This window comes from Salvelinus fontinalis, chromosome 20, assembly GCF_029448725.1.
Source record: "Salvelinus fontinalis isolate EN_2023a chromosome 20, ASM2944872v1, whole genome shotgun sequence".
Classification (NCBI taxonomy): domain Eukaryota; kingdom Metazoa; phylum Chordata; class Actinopteri; order Salmoniformes; family Salmonidae; genus Salvelinus; species Salvelinus fontinalis.
Genome location: NC_074684.1, coordinates 29,069,781 through 29,092,078, shown reverse-complemented (window position 1 = coordinate 29,092,078; position 22,298 = coordinate 29,069,781). Strand labels below are relative to the sequence as shown.

Below are 22,298 nucleotides of genomic sequence, written 5' to 3'. Positions count from 1 at the left end.
AATCGCAGTCCTGATGTCCAGAAGTTATTTTCAGTCATAAGAGACGGTAGCGGCAACATTTTGTACAAAATAAGTAAAAAAACAAGTTACCAACAATGCAAATAAATAAACAAACAAAAAAACACAATTGGTTGGGGACACGTAAAACGTCAGCCTTCTTCTCCGGTGCCATTGTTACTTGTCAATACTATCTCGACATTTCGAGATAGGTAAGGCCAAACATTTCGAGACACTTTCTCAAAAGTGGTGATGGTAGATCATACAGGATGTGTTGTTTTCATTTGTAGCATTGTGTGGGGATTTACATCTGTCCATGTTTCAGAGATCCTCACAGCAAGGCCAAAGGCAAAACATGTGGCGAGCTGGCATTTGTCCCAGCACTCTTGATTTGGTTTAATAAAGTATTGACAGAAAGAAAGAGGTTGTTAAGACTGATTTGCCTCATGATTTGTCATCTTGTACACAATTAATATGTGGTTCTGTCTGATCAACTGTAACCTACTGATAACAACCACAGCTAACAACCACAGCTAACAACCACAGCACAAATTTGGTATACAGTGCATTCTGAAAGTATTTAGACCCCTTGACTTCCATATTTTGTTAAATTAGAGCTTTATTCTAAAATTGATTAAATAAATGTTTTTCCTCATCAATCTACACACAATACCCCATAGTGACAAAGCAAAAACAGGTTTTTAGACATTTTTGCAAATGAATAAAAAATAAAAAAACGAAATATCTTATATACATAAGTAATCAGACCCTTTGCTATGAGACTCAAAATTGAGCTCAGGTGGATCCTGTTTCCATTGATCATCCTTGATTAGAGTCCACCTGTGGTATATTTTATTGATTGGAAATTATTTGGAAAGCCACACACCTGTCTATATAAGGTCCCACAGTTGACAGTGCATGTCAGAGCAAAAACCAAGCCATGAGGTCGAAGGAATTGTCCGTAGAGCTCTGAGACAGGATTGGGTCGAGGCACAGATCTGGGGAAGGGTACCAAAAAATGTCTGCAGCATTGAAGGTCCCCAAGAACACAGTGGCCTCCATCATTCCTACTGTAAATGGAAGAAGTGTGGAACCACCAAGACTCTTCCTAGAGCTGGCCGCCTGGGCAAACTGAGCTATCGGGGGAGAAGGGCCTTGTTCAGGGAGGTGACCAGGAACCCGATGGTCACTTTGACACAGCTCCAGAGTTCCTCTGTGGAGTTGAAAGAACCTTCCAGAAGGACAACCATCTCTACAGCACCACCAAGGCCTTTATGACTGAATGACCAGACAGAAGCCACTCCTCAGTAAAAGGAACATGAGAGCCCGCTTGGAGTTTGCCAAAAGGCACCTAAAGGACTCTCAGACCATGAGACACAAGATTCTCTGGTCTGATGAAAGCAAGATTGAACTCTTTGGCCTGAATGCCAAGCGTCACGTCTGGAGGAATCCTGGCACCATCCCTACAGTGAAGCATGGTGGTGGCAACATCATGCTGTGGGGATGTTTTTCAGTGGCAGGGACTGGGAGACTAGTCAAGATCGAGCGAAAGATGAACGGTGCAAAGTAAAGAGAGATCCTTGATGAAAACCTGCTCCAGAGCACTCAGGACTTCAGACTGGGTCGAAGGTTCAACTTCCAACAGGACAACGACCCTAAGCACACAGCCAAGACTACTTCGGGACAAGTATCTGAATGTCCTTGAGTGGCCCAGCCAGAGCCCGGACTTAAACCCGATCGAACATCTCTGTGCAGCGACGCTCCCCATTCAACCTGACAGAGCTTGAGAGGATCTGCAGAGAAGAATGGGAGAAACTCCCCAAGTAAGGTGTGCCAAGCTTGTAGCGTCATACCCAAGAAGACTTGAGGCTGTAATCGCTCCCGAAGGTGCTTCAACAAAGTACTGAGTAAAGGGTCTGAATACCTTTTTTTTCATATAAATTTGCAAACATTTCTAAAAAACAATTTTTGCTTTGTCATTTTGAGGTATTATATGGCTGTAACTTAACAAAATGTAGAAAAAGTCAAGGGATCTGAATACTTCCCGAATACCTGTATATTGAAACTTTGGCTGATGTCATACCCTACAACTAGGGCCCAGAATCTTACCTTGTTAGGTTAGCCTACCAGATCAGGAAAAACTCTGGGTACCAGGAAAACAAATCCCCCCCCACCACTCTGGGATGTCACCTCTGTAATCACCACACAATGGAACAAATAAAGAAAGTAAGGTCTAATATCTTGTAATTTCCAGTCAGTATTATTAAATTTTGAGATAGGATCTCACAATTTTGACTTACTTATCTCCAATTATTTTGATATCTTGCAATTTGGACTTACCTATCTCGAAATGTTGAGATAGTATCTCACAATTTTGACTTACCATACCTATCTAGAAATGTTTTGATAAGTAAGTTAAACTTTTGAGCTAATATCTACAAATGTAGAGATACATAAGTCAACATTTTGAGTATCAATATTTGGGGTGGCGGGAATTGGCTTCAGTAGCATGTAGCTAGCTGTCTGTTCTGCATTCATTTGTTGCATGTGAGAGGGTTGCCTTATTGCTTAGCCTAAATTATAAAACGAATAATTGTGACATATACACTGCTCAAAAAAATAAAGGGAACACTTAAACAACACAATGTAACTCCAAGTCAATCACACTTCTGTGAAATCAAACTGTCCACTTAGGAAGCAACACTGATTGACAATAAATGTCACATGCTGTTGTGCAAATGGAATAGACAAAAGGTGGAAATTATAGGCAATTAGCAAGACACCCCCCAAAACAGGAGTGATTCTGCAGGTGGTGACCACAGACCAATTCTCAGTTCCTATGCTTCCTGGCTGATGTTTTGGTCACTTTTGAATGCTGGCGGTGCTCTCACTCTAGTGGTAGCATGAGACGGAGTCTACAACCCACACAAGTGGCTCAGGTAGTGCAGTTCATCCAGGATGGCACATCAATGTGAACTGTGGCAAAAAGGTTTGCTGTGTCTGTCAGCGTAGTGCCCAGAGCATGCAGGCGCTACCAGGAGACAGGCCAGTACATCAGGAGACGTGGAGGAGGCCGTAGGAGGGCAACAACCCAGCAGCAGGACCGCTACCTCCGCCTTTGTGCAAGGAGGTGCACTGCCAGCGCCCTGCAAAATGACCTCCAGCAGGCCACAAATGTGCATGTGTCAGCATATGGTCTCACAAGGGGTCTGAGGATCTCATCTCGGTACCTAATGGCAGTCAGGCTACCTCTGGCGAGCACATGGAGGGCTGTGCGGCCCCACAAAGAAATGCCACCCCACACCATGACTGACCCATCGCCAAACCGGTCATGCTGGAGGATGTTGCAGGCAGCAGAACGTTCTCCACGGCGTCTCCAGACTCTGTCACGTCTGTCACATGTGCTCATGTGCTCAGTGTGAACCTGCTTTCATCTGTGAAGAGCACAGGGCGCCAGTGGCGAATTTGCCAATCTTGGTGTTCTCTGGCAAATGCCAAACGTCCTGCACGGTGTTGGGCTGAAAGCACAACCCCCACCTGTGGACGTCGGGCCCTCATACCACCCTCATGGAGTCTGTTTCTGACCGTTTGAGCAGACACATGCACATTTGTGGCCTGCTGGAGGTCATTTTGCAGGGCGCTGGCAGTGCACCTCCTTGCACAAAGGCGGAGGTAGCGGTCCTGCTGCTGGGTTGTTGCCCTCCTACGGCCTCCTCCACGTCTCCTGATGTACTGGCCTGTCTCCTGGTAGCGCCTGCATGCTCTGGACACTACGCTGACAGACACAGCAAACCTTTTTGCCACAGTTCACACTGATGTGCCATCCTGGATGAGCTGCACTACCTGAGCCACTTGTGTGGGTTGTAGACTCCGTCTCATGCTACCACTAGAGTGAAAGCACCGCCAGCATTCAAAAGTGACCAAAACATCAGCCAGGAAGCATAGGAACTGAGAATTGGTCTGTGGTCACCACCTGCAGAATCACTCCTGTTTTGGGGGGTGTCTTGCTAATTGCCTATAATTTCCACCTTTTGTCTATTCCATTTGCACAACAGCATGTGACATTTATTGTCAATCAGTGTTGCTTCCTAAGTGGACAGTTTGATTTCACAGAAGTGTGATTGACTTGGAGTTACATTGTGTTGTTTAAGTGTTCCCTTTATTTTTTTGAGCAGTGTATGTTTTTCCTTATAATGCAATATCCAACAGCAGCACTATTTTAGCTAATGGTGATATTACAGTAAACTTGCCGTCTACAGTAGCCTAACTCCCACTCTCTTCTGCATACAGACATACTGTACATACATACGCACAGACCCTAAGAACGCATTCAGGCGAGCACGCGGTGGGAGGGCGGTTGGAAGGGGTGGTGCTGAAACGAACAGCTCCGAGAGAAAATGTGCGCTTGGGCAAATAAAGTGATCAGAGAGCTTTCTGCGCGCCACTGTCCCTGTTGATAGAGCCAGCCTCGCAATGAACCAGCCGAGCTCCCCATCCTCAAGATTCGCTTTCACAATTTTGGAGCCCGTCTACTCACCCTGACCATGAAGAGACAAAACGTGAGGACCCTTGCGCTCATCATTTGCACGTTCATCTACCTGTTAGTCGGTGCGGCTGTCTTCGATGCCTTGGAATCTAAGAAGGAGACGACCCAGAAGAAGAAAGTGTACGACAGAAAACAAGAGCTTAGGAACAAATACAATCTCACTAAACTCAACTTCGATGAACTCGAGGAAGTGGTGTTGCAGCTGAAGCCTCATAAAGCCGGGTTACAGTGGAAATTCGCTGGATCATTTTACTTCGCAATCACTGTGATCACGACCATAGGTAAGATTTATTAAACCAGTGACGTAAATCTTACCTGAATATGTTGCACCTGATTGTGCTTCATAAATCAAAGCAAAAACCCAGGTAGGCTATGCATAGGCTACGCTCCATGGCCTTGCAAGTTCGGTAAGTTATTCAAACTATTGCCTTTACGACCTTGTTGAAGATGACATCATGTTTCATGCTATTTTTAGTTTACAATCAATATTATTTTCTTCAGTCTATTAGGATACATTATTATTATTATTATTAGCATAGGCGTGTCTGAAGCAAACAGAGAAATACATTTAAAATGCATTTACAGTATTTTTCTAAATGGTTGCATGGGTATGAGAGTTTGCAGCAAGTTTGGGACTCGTTAAGATAAACTGTATGATTATCTGTTTAATAGTGAGATATCATCGCAAACGTGGTGTTTAATCGTGTTATGACCCTGCTGCTTTTTGGATGGACTTCACAAAACATTAACACTAACACTAAAGCTTCGGAGTATGTCTTACAAAGCAATCCATCACAACCCTAGAACAAATATTATCGTTAACAGGTTGCAGTCCTAATCCTTTCAAGAGCCGCTGGACTAATAATGGCTGTTCAACAGCATCAGCTGCAAATGCTCAGCCTAACCAAAACGTGGTCTTCTAAAAGTCTCTACGAATAATATGGTGTATGTTAATCAAAATCATATCATCATAATATTTAAGTTTAAAAGTGCTAGTAAAAACCAGACCCGATGTATTATAAGCTCAGTAGACAGGCTAATGTCAACTGCACCATTTGGATATTACCCCTAATGACATAAGGATATGAACATTTTTGAAATAGAAGAGAATAGTCTGGTCTCCTTTTTCACACGACCAAGAAAAGAAAGGAGTCGATCTTTGGAAAATGTGTAACCATTAGGGGTCTTGCTACAGTATTTGTTTTCTGCAGGTGATTTGTTTTTACTGCCTAAAGACAAATGTAGCCTACATGATTAGGAAAATACACTCACCCTCATCCCCCACTCACCCTCATCCCTCACTCACCCTCATCCTTCACTCTCCCTCATCCCTCACTCATCCTCATCCCTCACTCCCACATTTCCTATCACCTGTTATCCATCAACCTCACTAACTCACTCACATTCTCTCTCACACACACACAAGCTCACCCCTATCATCACCCTTTACCACCCTTATACCTCACCCTCACTTTTATTCCCCGGCTCACTCTCAACCCCCCCCCCCCCCCCCCCCCCCCTCCCTATCATCACCCTCACCCCCAGCCTGTCCCATGCCCTCATCCCAGTCCTCACTTCCACCTCAGCCTCCGCTCTGTATTGAGCCACTTGGGCCAGTTGTAGCTGGTGACCCAGGGTGGTGGTGGTAACCCTACCACATGTAGAGGACTAATTGGATGCAAACCCGATCCGGGTGGCTGAAACGGCATGCTGTAATTGTGAGCCCACCGGGCTGGCAATGACACATTGTTTGGCTTTTCACTCCGCCATTAACTATTGATGGCAACACCAGAGCTGCAGTGTTTAACTGGCCTCCCATCCACTCTACTATATTGTGTATTGTATACTGTAGTCACACAATGACACACAGTCATGACCCAACTCACTAACACAATGACACGCAGTCATCATGACCCCTCTCACTAACATAATGACACGCAGTCATCATGACCCCTCTCACTGACACAATGACACAGTCATGACCCCTCTCACTCACACAATAACGCAGTCATGACCCCACACACTCACACAATAACGCAGTCATGACCCCTCACACTCACACAATAACACAGTCATGACCCCACACACTCACACAATAACGCGGTCATGACCCCTCACACTCACACAATAACACAGTCATGACCCCACACACTCACACAATAACGCAGTCATGACCCCTCTCTCACACAATAACATAGTCATGACCCCACACACTCACACAATAACATAGTCATGACCCCACACACTCACACAATAACATAGTCATGACCCCACACACTCACACAATAACGTAGTCATGACCCCACACACTCACACAATAACGTAGTCATGACCCCACACACTCACACAATAACGTAGTCATGACCCCACACACGCACACAATAACATAGTCATGACCCCTCTCTCACACAATAACATAGTCATGACCCCACACACTCACACAATAACGCAGTCATGACCCCTCACACTCACACAATAACGCAGTCATGACCCCTCTCTCACACAATAACATAGTCATGACCCCACACACTCACACAATAACGCAGTCATGACCCCTCACACTCACACAATAACGCAGTCATGACCCCTCACACTCACACAATAACACAGTCATAACCCCTCACACTCACACAATAACATAGTCATGATCCCACACACAATAACACAGTCATGACCCTGTGTGTAGACACACCGAACCATATCACAGAAGACGTAGACACACAGCTACAACTTTAGTGAAACCCCATAACCTGGACACAAAGCCCCAAGGCACATTTGTTAGTGTTTATGAAATGGAAGAGAGGAGCATCCAGCATGGTGGTGAAAACCTGTGCATTACACACTCTGCTGTTCTATTGTACGTGCAATGATGTGCAATGATATCAGAGGGATATAAACCTAAACTTAACCTATTGTATGAAGTCATTTCTTTGTTAATTTCTTTGCAAACGGACGTGGCAGTTTCAGCATTACTGATTCCAATTGTAATATTTATTTTGTTTGTAAAGCCACAGTCTCTTTATATGGACTTATTGCGGTCAGGACCAAGCAAAAAAAAAAGAAGATATAGCTGTATAATAAAAGTACATTTTTTTATCTTTATTATTTTTTTGCACTGATGAAAGAAACGTCACATGATGCAAATGTCTCACATTTCACAACTTTAATTAGTTAGTATATGTATGAGCAGTGTTGATATATATGCTGAACAAAAATATAAACGCAACATGTAAAGTGTTGGTCCCATGTTTCATCAGCTGAAATATAGATCCCAGACATTTTCCATACGCACAAAAAGTTGATGTCAAATTTTTTGCTAAAATGTGTTTACATCCCTCTTAGTGAACATTTCTCCTTTACCAATATAATCCACCCACCTGACAGGTGTGGTATATTAAGAAGTTGATTAAAGAGCATGATCATTACACAGGTGCACCTTGTGCTGGGGACAATAAAAAGTCACTCTAAAATGTGGAGTTTTGTCATACAACACAATGCCACAGATGTCTCAAGTTTTGAGAGAGCATGCAATTGGCATGCTGACTGCAGGAATGTCCACCAGCGCTGTTGCCAGAGACTTGAATGTTCATTTCTCTACCTTAAGCCGCATCCAATGTTGTTTTAGAAAATTTGGCAGTACACTACTGTTCAAAACTTTGGGTCCCTTAGAAATGTCCTTGTTTTTGAAAGAAAATCAATTTTTTTGTCCATTAAAATAAAATAACATCAAATTGATCAGAAATACAGTGTAGACATTGTTAATGTTGTAAATGACTATTGTAGCTGTAAACGGCAGATTTTTAATGGAATGTCTACATAGGCGTACAGAGGCACATTATCAGTAACCATCACTCCTGTGTTCCAATGGCACGTTGTGTTAGCTAATCCAAGTTTATCATTTAAAAAGGCTAATTGATCATTAGAAAACCATTTTGAATTGATGTTAGCACAGTTGAAAACTGTTGTCCTGATTAAAGAAGCAATCAAACTGGCCTTCTCTAGACTAGTTGAGTATCTGGAGCATCAGCATTTGTGGGTTTGATTACAGGCTCACAATGACTAGAAACAAAGAACTTTCTTCTGAAAATTGTCAGCCTATTCTTGTTCTAAGAAATGAAGGCTATTCCATGCGAGAAATTGCCAAGAAATCTAAGATCTCGTACAACGCTGTGTGCTACTCCCGTCACAGACCAGCGCAAACTGGCTCTTACCAGAATAGAAAGAGGAGTGGGTGGCCCCGGTGTACAACTGAGCAAGAGGACAACTACACAAAAATGTGCTTTTCTTTAAAAAACAAGGACATTTCTAAGTGACCCCAAACTTTTGAACAGTAGTGTATGTCCAACCGGCCTCACAACCGCAGAACACCTGTAACCATGCCAGTCCAGGACCTCCACATCCGGCTTCTTCATCTGCGGGATCATCTGAGACCAGCCACCCGTACAGCTGATGAAACTGTGGGTTTGCGCAATTGAAGAATTTCACAAACTGTCAGAAACGTCTCAGGGAAGCTCATCTGGGTGCTCGTCGTTCTCACCAGGGTCTTGACCTGACTGCAGTTCGGCGTTGTAACCAACTTCAGTGGGCAAATATTCACCTTCGATAAGCCACTGGCACGCTGGAGAAGTGTGCTCTTCATGAATGAATCATGGTTTCAACTGTACCGGGCAGATGGCAGACAGCGTCGTATAGCGTTGTGTGGGCGAGCCATTGCACTTGTAGTTTTACACTTGTAGTTTCCATGCAGTAGGGGCGCAAATAGATGTTGTGCAGGGATATCTTGGGGTGTTAAATCAGACTTTACCAATTGATCTCTGAGAATTTTGCCCCACAAGAATATGACCAAGGGAGGTTCCGAAAACACATTACTGATACTGTCATCGGATCTTAGAATGTGCCAATGTTTGTGAATGATTCCCTTAATTTGTTCAGAGCACTTTGAATAGCGGGTAGTTAGAACGCAAGACCCTAACCCTAACCCTTGAAAAAGATAATGTCTCGGTTTGTTTAGAATTTTCTCAATGGCAGTATTAATCTGACCATTTTTGTATCCCCTCTCCTTGAATTGTCTTTGCGTCTCAGCCATATTTCTGTCAAAATCTGAATGTTTTTTGCTAATTCTTTTGATTCGACAGAATTGGCTGTAGGGAAAACTGTTTTTCAAGGGAATCGGGTGACAGCTATCAGCCCTCAACAAACTGTTAAGATCAGTAGGTTTTCTGTGAAGATCAATGTATAGAACATTATCCTCACATGAGATCAGAAGATCAAGGAAACTGATTTGACGTATGTCAGCTTGCATAGTAAATCTCAGATGCTCAGAACAAGAGTTAAGAAAAACATGGAATGCCTGGAGCTGTTTTGCATCACCCCTCCATAGAACAAAAATATCATCAATATACCGTTTCCAAATAATGATGTTAGGCAAGAAAACATTCACTGCAATGCTTCCCACAGTTGTCAAGTTGGCTGGAAGTCTTTTGGGTGGTTGACCATTCTTGATACACACAGGAAACTGTTCAGCATGAAAAACCCAGCAGAGTTGCAGTTCTTGACACAATCCGGTGTGCCTGGCACCTACTACCATTGTCATGGTTCCACCTGTCACCAGAGGGCAGCAGAGACCGTCCTAGAGACATTAATGACACTCAGGTGTGTCCTATTACTCATTCTGATTGACCTGTTAAAAGAGGTGTGTGTTCTGGTTTCCTTTGCAAAAGCTTGAATTGTTTACTGTGTTTCCTGAGTGAGTTTTTGAGATGAAGTATTTGTTATTTTTCCCATGGTACTGTGATCCTGTGCCTACTGTTTATCAGTAAAGTATTTATGTTTATCTTTAACCACTGATTCCTTGTCTGGTCTCTTCTCTGCACCTGGGTCCAACCTCACCACGTCACAACCATACCCAGTTCAAAGGCAATTCAATATTTTGTCTTGCCCATTCACCCATTGAAGGACACACATACACAATCCATGTCTCAATTGTTTCAAGGCTTAAAAGTCCCTTTTTAACCTGTCTCCCCTTTATCTACACTGATTGAAGTGGTTTTAACAAGTAACATCAATAAGGGATCATAGCATTTACTTGGTCATGGAAAGAGCAGCTGTCCTTTTTTTGTACACTATATATATACAGGGCCTTCAGAAAGTACTCAGACCCCTTGACCTTTTCCACATTTTGTTACGTTACAGCCTTATTCTAAAATCTAGCCCATGATGACAAAGTGAAAACAGGATTTACATTTTTTTTGCAAATGTATTTAAAAAAAAAGTATTTAGAGTCTCATATTTTGCTATGAGACTCGAAATTGAGCTCAGGTGCGTCCTGTTTCTATTGATCATCCTTGAGATGTTTCTACAACTTGATTGGAGTCCTCCTGGGGAACATTCAATTGATTGGACATGATTTGGAAAGGCACACAGCTGTCTCTATAAGGTCCCACGGTTGACAGTGCATGTCAGAGCAAAAACCAAGCCATGAGGTCGAAGGAATTGTCATTAGAGCGCCGAATCAGGCTTGTGTCGAGGTACAGATCTGGGGAAGGGTACAAAAAAATGTCTGCAGCATTGAAGGTCCCCAAGAACACAGTGGCCTCCATCATTCCTACTGTAAATGGAAGAAGTGTGGAACCACCAAGACTCTTCCTAGAGCTGGCCGCCTGGGAAAACTGAGCTATCGGGGGAGAAGGGCCTTGGTCAGGGAGGTGACCAAGAACCAGATGGTCACTCTGACAGAGCTCTAGGGTGCCTCTGTGGAGATGGGAGACACTTCCAGAAGGACAACCATCTCTGCAGCACTCCACCAATCAGGCCTTTAAGGTAGAGTGGCCAGATGGAAGCCACTCCTCAGTAAAAGGCACATGACAGCGCACTTGGAGTTTGCCAAAAGACACCTAGAGGACTCTCAGACCATGAGAAACAAGATTGTCTGGGCTGATGAAAGCAAGATTGAACTCTTTGGCCTGAATGCCAAGCGTCACGTCTGGTGGAAGCCTAGCACCATCCCTATGGTGAAGCATGGTGGTCGCAGCATCATGCTGTGGGAATGTTTTCAGCGGCAGAGACTGGGAAACTAGTCAGGATCGAGGCAAAGATGAACGGAGCAAAGTACAGAGAGCTCTTTTATGAAAAAGGTTCACCTTCCAACAGGACAATGACCCTAACCACACAGCCAAGACAATGCAATAGTGGCTTCGGGGCAAATCAAATCAAATGTATTCATAAAGCCCTTTTTACATCAGCTGATATCTCAAAGTGCTGTACATTAAACCAGCCTAAAACCTCAAACAGCAAGCAATGCAGGTGTGGTAGCACGGTGGCTAGGAAAAACTCCTTAGAAAGGCCAGAACCTAGGAAGAAACTTAGAGATGAACCAGGCTCTGAGGGGTGGCCAGTCCTCTTCTGGCTGTGCCGGGAGGAGATTGTAACAGAACATGGCCAAGATGTTCAAATGTTCATAGATGACCAGCAGGGTCAAATAATAATAATCACAGGGGTTGTCGAGGGTGCAATAGGTCAGCACCTCAGGAGTAAATGTCAGTTGGCTTTTCATAGCCGATCAAGTCTCTAAATGTCCTTGAGTGGGCCAGCCAGAGCCCAGACTTGAACCCGATCAAACATCTCTGGAGAGACCTGAAAATAGCTGTACAGCAACTCTCCCCATCCAACCTAATAGAGCTTGAAAGCATCTGAAGAGAAGAATTGGAGAAACTCCCCAAATACAGGTGTGCCAAGCATGTAGCGTCATACCCAAGAAGACTCAATGATGTAATCTCTGCAAAAGGTGCTTCCACAAAGTACTTAGTAAAGGGTCTGAATACTTATGTAAATATTATATATATATTATATATATATATATATAAAATCAGTTTTTGCTTTGTCTTTATGGGGTATTGTGTGTAGATTGATGAGGGAAAAAATATTTAATACATTTTAGAATAAGGCTGTAACGTAACAAAATTTGGGAAAAGTAAATGGGTCTGAATACTTTTCGAAGCCACTGTGTATATATATACTGTATGTACATGTGGATCAGTGGAATCTAAACTGAATATAAATGCAACATGCAACAATTTCAACGATTTTACTGAGTTATAGTTCATATTTTCATATTTTAGGAAATCAGTCAATTGAAATAAATTCATTAGGCCCTAATCTATGGATTTCACATGATTCAGCAGGGGCGCAGCCACTTAAAAAAAAATGATATAACCAGGCAGTCAGTTAAGAACAAATTCTTATTTACAATGATGGCCTAGGACAGTGGGTTAACTGCCATGTTACGGGGCAAAATTACAGATTTAACCTTGTCAGCTCGGGGATTTGATCTAATAACCTTTCGGTTACTGGGCTTTATTATAAGACAGAAATACTCCAGTTTCCTCAGCTGTCCGGGTGGCTGGTCTCAGATGATCCCGCAGGTGAAGAAGCCGGATGTGGAAGTCCTGGAGTGGCGTGGTTACACGTGGTCTGCGGTTGTGAGGCCAAAGACCACGAATTCTCTAAAATGACGTTGGAGGCGGCTTATGGTAGAGAAATTATAATTAAATTCTCTGGCAACAGCTCTGGTGGACATTCCTGCAATCAGGTGGATAGATTATATTGGCAAAAGAGAAATGCTCACTAACAGGGATGTAAACAAATGTGTGCACAGCATTTGAGAGAAATAAGCTTTTTGTGCGTATGGAACATTTCTGGGATCGTTTATTTCAGCTCATGAAACATGGGACCAACACTTTACACGTTGCCTTTATATATTTTGGTTCAATATATATCACTATAAAAAGGAAAATGGCACATGTGGTCCTTTGTAAATGCCTCTGAGAGAACATCTAAGGATGATCATGGAAAATGTTTCAGTGACCTCTCCACGGAACACAGAAGGATTCTGTGATAGAACCATACATCTGTGAAACCCCCCCAAATGACAGGGGGAGTGTCTTGCTCTCTTGAGTAAATCTCTGTTCCGCTCCCGCTTAGAGACCCATTTCTAAGAACGCCTTTATTAAATCATCCTGACATAGTATTAACCTGCTAAAGATAAGTATGTATTTCCACCATTGGAAAGATTCTGTATCCACCTCCTCAGAAAGATTGGTTCCAGCATGTTACTAATAAGTCAGTATAAATGCCTGTCTGAAGTGGGGAAGGGAGAGAAGACAGGAAAGGAGTAAGTCTAAGTAAGGCTGCTAGCAGGAATCAGTCTTCACTTTGACGATACTAAGAGAGGGGGAGGTGGTGTCCACTTACTTATCATCTCCTGGGAAAGATTGTTTCGATGGAAGGAATCCCACAAGGGGAGAAAAAATAAGCAGCCAGTTGGAAAGCACTCTGCGAGTCGCAGAAGAGCCGGAGAGAGCTGGGGAGAGAGCCAGGGAGAGAGCTGGGGCCTCTTGGCACTGGGACGGTTTTGATCAAGTCTGGGGGAACGTTCACATCATAAGCCCCCGCTGGCATCACAGAGCCATGCCAGACTGTCATTCCCACATCACTTAACACTGGCTGGCTGAACACTGACTGAATGAACACTATTGACTGCCTATAAGCAACTCGGGCCTATAGAGCATCCATCCATCCATGAGGCTAGGAACAAACTGAACATAGCAGATATCAGCGTTGTCGAAAGCAGAGCTGGTGCTTTTTTTTTTTTACCCCCCCCGTGTATTGTGTTGGAATAGATGGCAGGGCTCACCTGCGACTGTGCCTAGGATATAAAAGAGCTATGGCTGTGTGATAGACTCCCTGGGTTGTTTTCCCTGGGCAGCTGTCTCTGCTCTGCCTATCCCTTTGATATAGCAGCAATTTCATGCTCAGCAAAATGTGAAGTCATTTGCATTTGTTTAATTAGGACAGTTTTTTAAATTGTGGGTAAAGCATTTTCTGTGGTACATTATATGCAGAGACAGTAAGTGGTTCATAAGAAATGTAAGATCAAAACATTTCCACTGTGCTGCTTTTAATTCAGTGACGCTGATTCAAGGAAATGATCAAACCCCTATCCCCTCACCTTTGACCTTTTGTTTAGTCTTGGTAACAATTAGCATACAGAACAAACAAATTAGCCATGTAAATACACTCCACGTTTATTCATACATAAGTGTCACCGTGTTCATTTATCATCATAGAGCATAATGGATTGTTTCAAGTCATGAACTGAATTTCAATTCTTGTTCTGAATATGCTGGAGTAATAATATTGTAATATACATTAATAATATACAGTAATAATCTACTCTGTTGCTCATTTCACTTTAACTCGTGGATAGAGGCCAACTCTTCCATCCTGCATTTTTTTTTTTACATGCAATGTCCATTTCTATGTTAGTCTTGCACTGTGTATATGTTCTATGCTGTCTATGTTAACTGTAATGTACATGGCTGAATCCATAATGCTCAGATGTCTGTATGCTTTAGGTCCAGTGTACAGGAGTAACTGGTACCCTTTTGATCGTTGATTTTGGTATCACAAGACGGCTCAATATGTTAACAGATTTCTGCCAATCAGAGAGATGCTGCTGACAATCTAGTCATCTGTTGAGAGATGAGAAAGAGGGACTGGGTCCAAGAGAAAGCAGGTGGTCTGCTGAGGACTGACAATGAGGACTGACAATGAGGACTGTTTAGGAAGTATGACATGTATGATAACCTCTATCCATTCATTCCTTTTGTTACATGTGTTATGTAAGCTATACCAATTATTTAGCTTTTAATTCTTGGTTCCAAGTCATTATGTTGATGGAATATGCAGATCAAACATTTTTTGGGGCCCAAAAATGTTAATAATAGTGTCTTGTTTAACAAAACAAAGTCGGGATTGCAGTCACTCTTTGTTCCTAGACTGTTTTCAATGTAGGGCTATCTAAATATGTACTTTTCTCTAGTCTATCCTTTTAAGACTTTAAATGTAAAAAAAACACTTTCAGCGGTTCCATTTCGATGCCACCACCTCACCCCGTTAGCTGTACCTTCCTCTTTCATCCTGAATCACAACACTCCCTCCAAAAGATGACAAGGCACTTATCCTAATTTCAGAAAATGAAATGATAACTATGAGTACTTGCTGAGGCATGATGAGTGAGCATTATAGTATCAGCTTTATTATTAAGAGCCGATAATGGCCTCCAAGCCCTTGCTTCCTCAAGCCCTTACATAAAGTATAATGAAAAACATAACAAATAACCTTGCTTAACCCGATGCTGTGCTCTCCAGCGAGGCACTGCCCCCTTTCGCTAATGATCAAGACACACTTAGATTAAAAGTGACAAGGCCTCAGGAGCCCTGAGTGTCAGTGGCACTAGGCTGGAGAACAACCAGTCAGAGTCAGGCAGTACCCACTCCTAATACTGTACCAGCAAAAAGCCTGGCATAGCCGTGGCATGGCAGAAAAGGGCCATCGTCAAATAGATGAAAACACATTCACACCATGGAGGGTCAAAATGACACACCTCTCATGTAACCCACTGAGAGCTTAAAGGAAATTAATCCTTGTCACCTCAGCGTCTGATTTGTCAAAATATTTAATGGATTTTCAGTGTCACATTTTCAGTACAGTGGAGAGCGAAAAAATAATGAAATGATGCAGACTATTTTGGGCTGCGAAAGCTCGTTCTGCCGAGAGACATACTTGTGAAACTGAGTATATCTGGAGAATGTGCTCATGATCAGCTGACATGTTAGCAGAATGTTTGTCTGTTGTGTTTTTTCTTTCAACAAAGAATGAGTTCTTGATTACCTTGTTAAACAAAAAAATGACCATGTTCATTCATAAGACTATGAGCTAGTGGGATCTGATCAGCTTTAAACTAGACAAAATAGGATCTAAATCTCTCTATGAGACATTCACAAATTCAGGTTTGTTCAAGGGATAAGTAAATACAATTCATCAACTACAGTCAGGCAAAACACCGTAATATTGTATCGTTTTCTACCCCACCAGTTCGGTCTGTTTAATCCGATTTAAGAACTCGGTTTTCCATGTGGCGTTTTCTGAATGAAACAACGGATATAATCTCATGGCCCCAGAATATTGAATTATGGGCCGCTCGTCTACCCAGAGCTTACACACACACGCTCTCTCTCTCTCTCTCTCTCTTAGTGACTCCTGGACAGGTATAGCTAGTGATATGATTTATGTGCTAATCCTTTGAGTGGAAATGTGATATTAAGAGAGTGCCGTCACAGAAACAAGATATGTCTAGAAAACACAGAAAGTCAGTAAAGTACACCATGCGTTATATTATTTTCTGGGAAAAATATGTTGAACATTTGATTGATTTTATGGAGTTTTTTTTTTTTGGTACCTTAGAATAGTTTTTGGCAGGAAATGTCCTCTATAAACGGTCCTTCATGGAATGTAACTACATTGTACCTGGAAGTACAGTACAAAGCATTTAAAATATTAAACCCGTATCTCAAACTTTCCTTTGGATTTGTGTCGTAGATATTAGAATGTTTTAGTGTAAGGACATCAGTAACCATTGATTGAAAGCCGCTGAACAGAACATACCCTAGGGCTAGGCAATGTAAGCCTCTTGTTGTCTGTCTGTCCAGCTACTGATTGGCTGTAATGCTCACAGTAATCAAATGACTGTCTTTGGGATAACATTTGGTTCCTCTGTAAAGTTTCTTCTCTCGTGACCTTAAATGGAAAGGTATTGGAAACTTATACAGTAGCCTACAGCCAGTAACGAATTGTAAGTAGCAACTGAGTAGAACAGTGTTTTAGGACAGTGTTTTCCAGACGTCTTCTCGAGTACCCCCAGCCAGTTCCACAATTGAAGTATCAGCAGCACACCTGATTAAACAAATCAAGGGCTTGAGGATAAGTTGAGCAGTTGAATCAGGTGTGCTTGTAACACAATAACACAACACAACAGTGGTAGGTAGGCCTGATCACAGACAACGACGAGACTGCCTATAGGGAGGAGGTCAGAGACCTGGCCGTGTGGTGCCAGAATAACAACCTCTCCCTCAACATAGCCAAGACTAAGGAGATGATTGTGGACTACAGGAAAAGGAGGACCGAGCACGCCCCCATTCACATCGACGGGGCTGTCGTGGAGCAGGTTGAGAGCTTCAAGTTCCTTAGTGTCCACATCACCAACGAACTACAATGGTCCAAACACACCAAGACAGTCATGAAGAGGGCACGACAAAGCCTATTCCCCCTCAGGAAACTGAAAAGATTTGGCATGGGTCCTCAGATCCTCAAAAGGTTCTACAGCTGCAACATCGAGAGCATCCTGACTGGTTGCATCACTGCCTGGTACGGCAATTGCTCGGCCTCTGACCGCAAGGCACAACAGAGGGTAGTGCGTACGGCCCAGTACATCACTGGGGCTAAGCTGCCTGCCATCCAGGACCTCTACACCAGGTGGTATCAGAGGAAGGCCCTAAAAATTGTCAAAGACCCCAGCCACCCCAGTCATAGACTGTTCTCTCTACTACCATGGCAAGCGGTACCGGAGTGCCAAGTCTAGGACAAAAAGGCTTCTCAACAGTTTTTACCCCCAAGCTATAAGACTCCTGAACAGGTAATCAAATGGCTACCCGGACTATTTGCATTGTGTGTCCCCCACAACCCCCCCCCCCAAACCCTCTTTTTACGCTGCTGCTACTCTCTGTTTATCATATATGCATAGTCACTTTAACTATACATTCATGTACATACTACCTCAATTGGGCCCACCAACCAGTGCTCCCGCACATTGGCTAACTGGGCTATCTGCATTGTGTCCCGCCACCCACCACCCACCACTCACCACCCGCCAACCCCTCTTTTACGCTACTGCTACTCTCTGTCCATCATATATGCATAGTTACTTTAACCATATCTACATGTACATACTATCTCAATCAGCCAGACTAACCGGTGTCTGTATGTAGCCTCGCTACTGTATATTGCCTGTCTTTTTTACTGTTGATTAATTTCTTTACCTACCTATTGTTCACCAAATACCTTTTTTGCACTATTGGTTAGAGCCTGTAAATAAGCATTTCACGCCTGTTGTATTCGGCGTGAAATGCTTTGAATAGAATGCATCAAGTAAGTGGATTTCGCTGGGGGAACTTGGGAAGATGTTTGGGAAACACTGGAGTAAGATAGATAGCAGTGGTGGAAAAATACCGTCTTGTCATACTTGAGTAAAAGTAAAGATACCTTAACAGAAAAGGACTCATGTAAAAGTGAAAGTCACCCAGTAAACTACTACTTGAGTAAAAGTAGTCTAAAAGTATTTGGTTTGAAATATACGAAAGTATCAAAAGCAAATGTACAATTATAAATCATTTCAAATTCCTTATAGTAAGCAAACCAGATGGTACCATTTTTAATTTACGGATAGCCAGGGGAACACTCCAACACTCAGAAATAATTTACAAATGAAGCATATGTGTTTAGTAAGTCCGCCAGATCAGAGGTAGTAGGTATGACCAGAGATGTTTGCTTGATAAGTGTGCGAATGGGACCAGTTTCCTGTCCTGTTAAGCATTCAAAATGTAGTGGCGTAAAAGTAGAAGTTGTCAAAAATCGAAATAGTAAAGTAAAGTACAGATACCCCAAAAAACTACTGAAGTAATACTTTAACGTATTTTTACTTGAGTACTTTGCACCACTGATAGATAGAGATGGAGACAGACAGAGGTGGAGAAGGATGTGGAGGAGAAGTGGAACTAGAGATAGAGGTGGAAGAGGAGGAAGTTGAGATAGTGCTGGAGATACTTAGTCAGTTGTCCAAATGTGTCTTCTGCATTTAACCCAACACCTCTGAATCAGAGAGGTGCAGGCGGCTGCCTTAATCAACATGCATGTCTTCAGCACCTGGAGAACAGTGGGTTAACTGTCTTGCTCAGAACAACAGATTTTTACCTTGTCAGCTCAGGGATTAAATCCAGCAACCTTCCAGTTACTGGCCCAATGCTCTAACCACTAGGCTATCTGCTGCCAGGTGGAGAAGGAGATAGTGGAGATAAAGACAGATGTTTAAGTGGAGATGGTTGAGAAAGTGGAAATAGAGGTGGTGGTAAGGGGGATACCTAGTCAGTTGTCCAAATGTGTATTCCACATTTAACCCAACCCCTCTGAATCAGAGAGCCCAGGGAACAGTGGGTTAACTGCCTTGCTCAGAGTGAGATAGAGGTGGATATAGAGGTGGGGTGGAGGAGGTGGAGATAGAGGTAGAGGTGGAGATAGATGTTGAAGTGGAGGTGGAGATAGAGGTGGAGATGGAGTTGGACTTAGAGGAGGTGGAGATAGAGGTAGAGGTGGAGATAGAGGTGGAGATAGAAATAGAGGTAGAGATAGAGGTGGAAATAGTGGTGGAGGTGGAGATAGATGTTGAAGTGGAGGTGGAGATGGAGGTGGAGATAGTGGTGGAGATAGTGGTGGAGATAGAGGTGGAGATAGAGTGGAGGTGGTGGAGGAGGAGATGGAGATAGAGGTGGAGATAGAGGTGGAGATAGAGGTGGAGATAGAGGTGGAGATAGAGGTGGAGATGGTGGACACAGAGGTGGAGGTGAAGATAGAGAGGGAGGTGGAGATAGAGGTGGAGATAGAGGTGGAGATAGAGGTGGAGATAGTGGTGGAGATAGTGGTGGAGATAGAGGTGGAGATGGTGGAGGAGGAGGAGGTGGAGATAGAGGTGGAGATAGAAGTGGAGATAGAGGTGGAGATAGAGGTGGAGATAGAAGTGGAGATAGAGGTGGAGATAGAGGTGGAGATGGTGGACACAGAGGTGGAGATGGTGGAGATGGAGGTGAAGTTGGACTTAGAGGAGGTGGAGATACAGGTGGAAATAGAGATAGAGGTGCAGCTAGAGGTGGAGATGGAGGTAGAGATGGAGGTAGAGATAGAGGTGGAGATAGAGGTGGAGATAGTGGTGGAGATAGAGGTGGAGATAGTGGTGGAGATAGTGGTGGAGATAGTGGTGGAGATAGAGGTGGAGATAGAGTGGAGATAGAGGTGGAGATAGAGGTGGAGATAGAGGTGGAGATAGAGGTGGAGATAGAGGTGGAGATGGTGGACACAGAGGTGGAGGTGGAGATAGAGGTGGAGGTGATTATAGAGGTGGAGCTGAAGATAGAGAGGGAGGTGGAGATAGAGGTGGAGATAGAGGTGGAGATAGAGGTGGACACAAAGGTGGAGGTGGAAATAGAGGTGGAAATAGAGGTGGAGATAGAGGTGGAGATAGTGGTGGAGATAGTGGTGGAGATAGAGGTGGAGATAGAGTGGAGGTGGTGGAGGAGGAGGAGGTGGAGATAGAGGTGGAGATAGAGGTGGAGATAGAGGTGGAGATAGAGGTGGAGATGGTGGACACAGAGGTGGAGGTGGAGATAGAGGTGGAGGTGATTATAGAGGTGGAGCTGAAGATAGAGAGGGAGGTGGAGATAGAGGTGGAGATAGAGGTGGAGATAGAGGTGGAGATAGATGTTGAAGTGGAGGTGGAGATAGAGGTGGAGGTAGAGGTGGAGGTGGAGATGGAGGTGAAGTTGGACTTAGAGGAGGTGGAGATACAGGTGGAAATAGAGATAGAGGTGGAGATGGAGGTAGAGATGGAGGTAGAGGTGGAGGTGGAGATAGAGGTGGAGATAGAGGTGGAGATAGTGGTGGAGATAGAGGTGGAGATAGAGGTGGAGATAGAGGTGGAGATAGTGGTGGAGATAGTGGTGGAGATAGAGGTGGAGATAGAGTGGAGGTGGTGGAGGAGGAGGTGGAGATAGAGGTGGAGATAGAGGTGGAGATGGTGGACACAGAGGTGGAGGTGGAGATAGAGGTGGAGGTGATTATAGAGGTGGAGCTGAAGATAGAGAGGGAGGTGGAGATAGAGGTGGAGATAGAGGTGGAGATAGAGGTGGAGATAGAGGTGGACACAAAGGTGGAGGTGGAAATAGAGGTGGAAATAGAGGTGGAGATAGAGGTGGAGATAGAGGTGGAGATAGAGGTGGAGATAGAGTGGAGGTGGTGGAGGTGGAGATAGAGGTGGAGATAGAGGTGGAGATAGAGGTGGAGATAGAGGTGGAGATGGTGGACACAGAGGTGGAGGTGGAGATAGAGGTGGAGGTCATTATAGAGGTGGAGCTGAAGATAGAGAGGGAGGTGGAGATAGAGGTGGAGATAGAGGTGGAGATAGAGGTGGAGATAGAGGTGGACACAAAGGTGGAGGTGGAAATAGAGGTGGAAATAGAGGTGGAGATAGAGGTGGAGATAGAGGTGGACACAAAGTTGGAGGTGGAAATAGAGGTGGAGATAGAGGTGGAAATAGTGGTGGAGGTGGAGATAGATGTTGAAGTGGAGGTGGAGATAGAGGTGGAGGTAGAGGTGGAGGTGGAGATGGAGGTGAAGTTGGACTTAGAGGAGGTGGAGATACAGGTGGAAATAGAGATAGAGGTGCAGCTAGAGGTGGAGATGGAGGTAGAGGTGGAGGTAGAGATAGAGGTAGAGATAGAGGTGGAGATAGAGGTGGAGATAGAGGTGGAGATAGAGGTGGAGATAGAGGTGGAGATAGAGGTGGAGATAGTGGTGGAGATAGTGGTGGAGATAGTGGTGGAGATAGTGGTGGAGATAGTGGTGGAGATAGAGGTGGAGATAGAGTGGAGGTGCTGGAGGAGGAGGAGGTGGAGATAGAGGTGGAGATAGAGGTGGAGATAGAGGTGGAGATAGAGGTGGAGATGGTGGACACAGAGGTGGAGGTGGAGATAGAGGTGCAGGTGATTATAGGGATGGAGCTGAAGATAGAGAGGGAGGTGGAGATAGAGGTGGA

General features: G+C 43.9%; 1 protein-coding gene across 1 annotated transcript in view; it reads left to right on the top strand.

Moving 5' to 3' along the window:
* The first annotated feature begins 4,388 nt into the window (after positions 1-4,388).
* The window catches only part of kcnk3a (potassium channel, subfamily K, member 3a), a 52,922-nt gene continuing 35,012 nt past the window's right edge, over positions 4,389-22,298 (top strand). Inside the window, exon 1 of the mRNA XM_055873125.1 lies at positions 4,389-4,824. Coding sequence (XP_055729100.1) covers positions 4,542-4,824 — 283 coding nt within the window. The 5' untranslated portion in view covers positions 4,389-4,541. The remainder of the gene's footprint in view (positions 4,825-22,298) is intronic.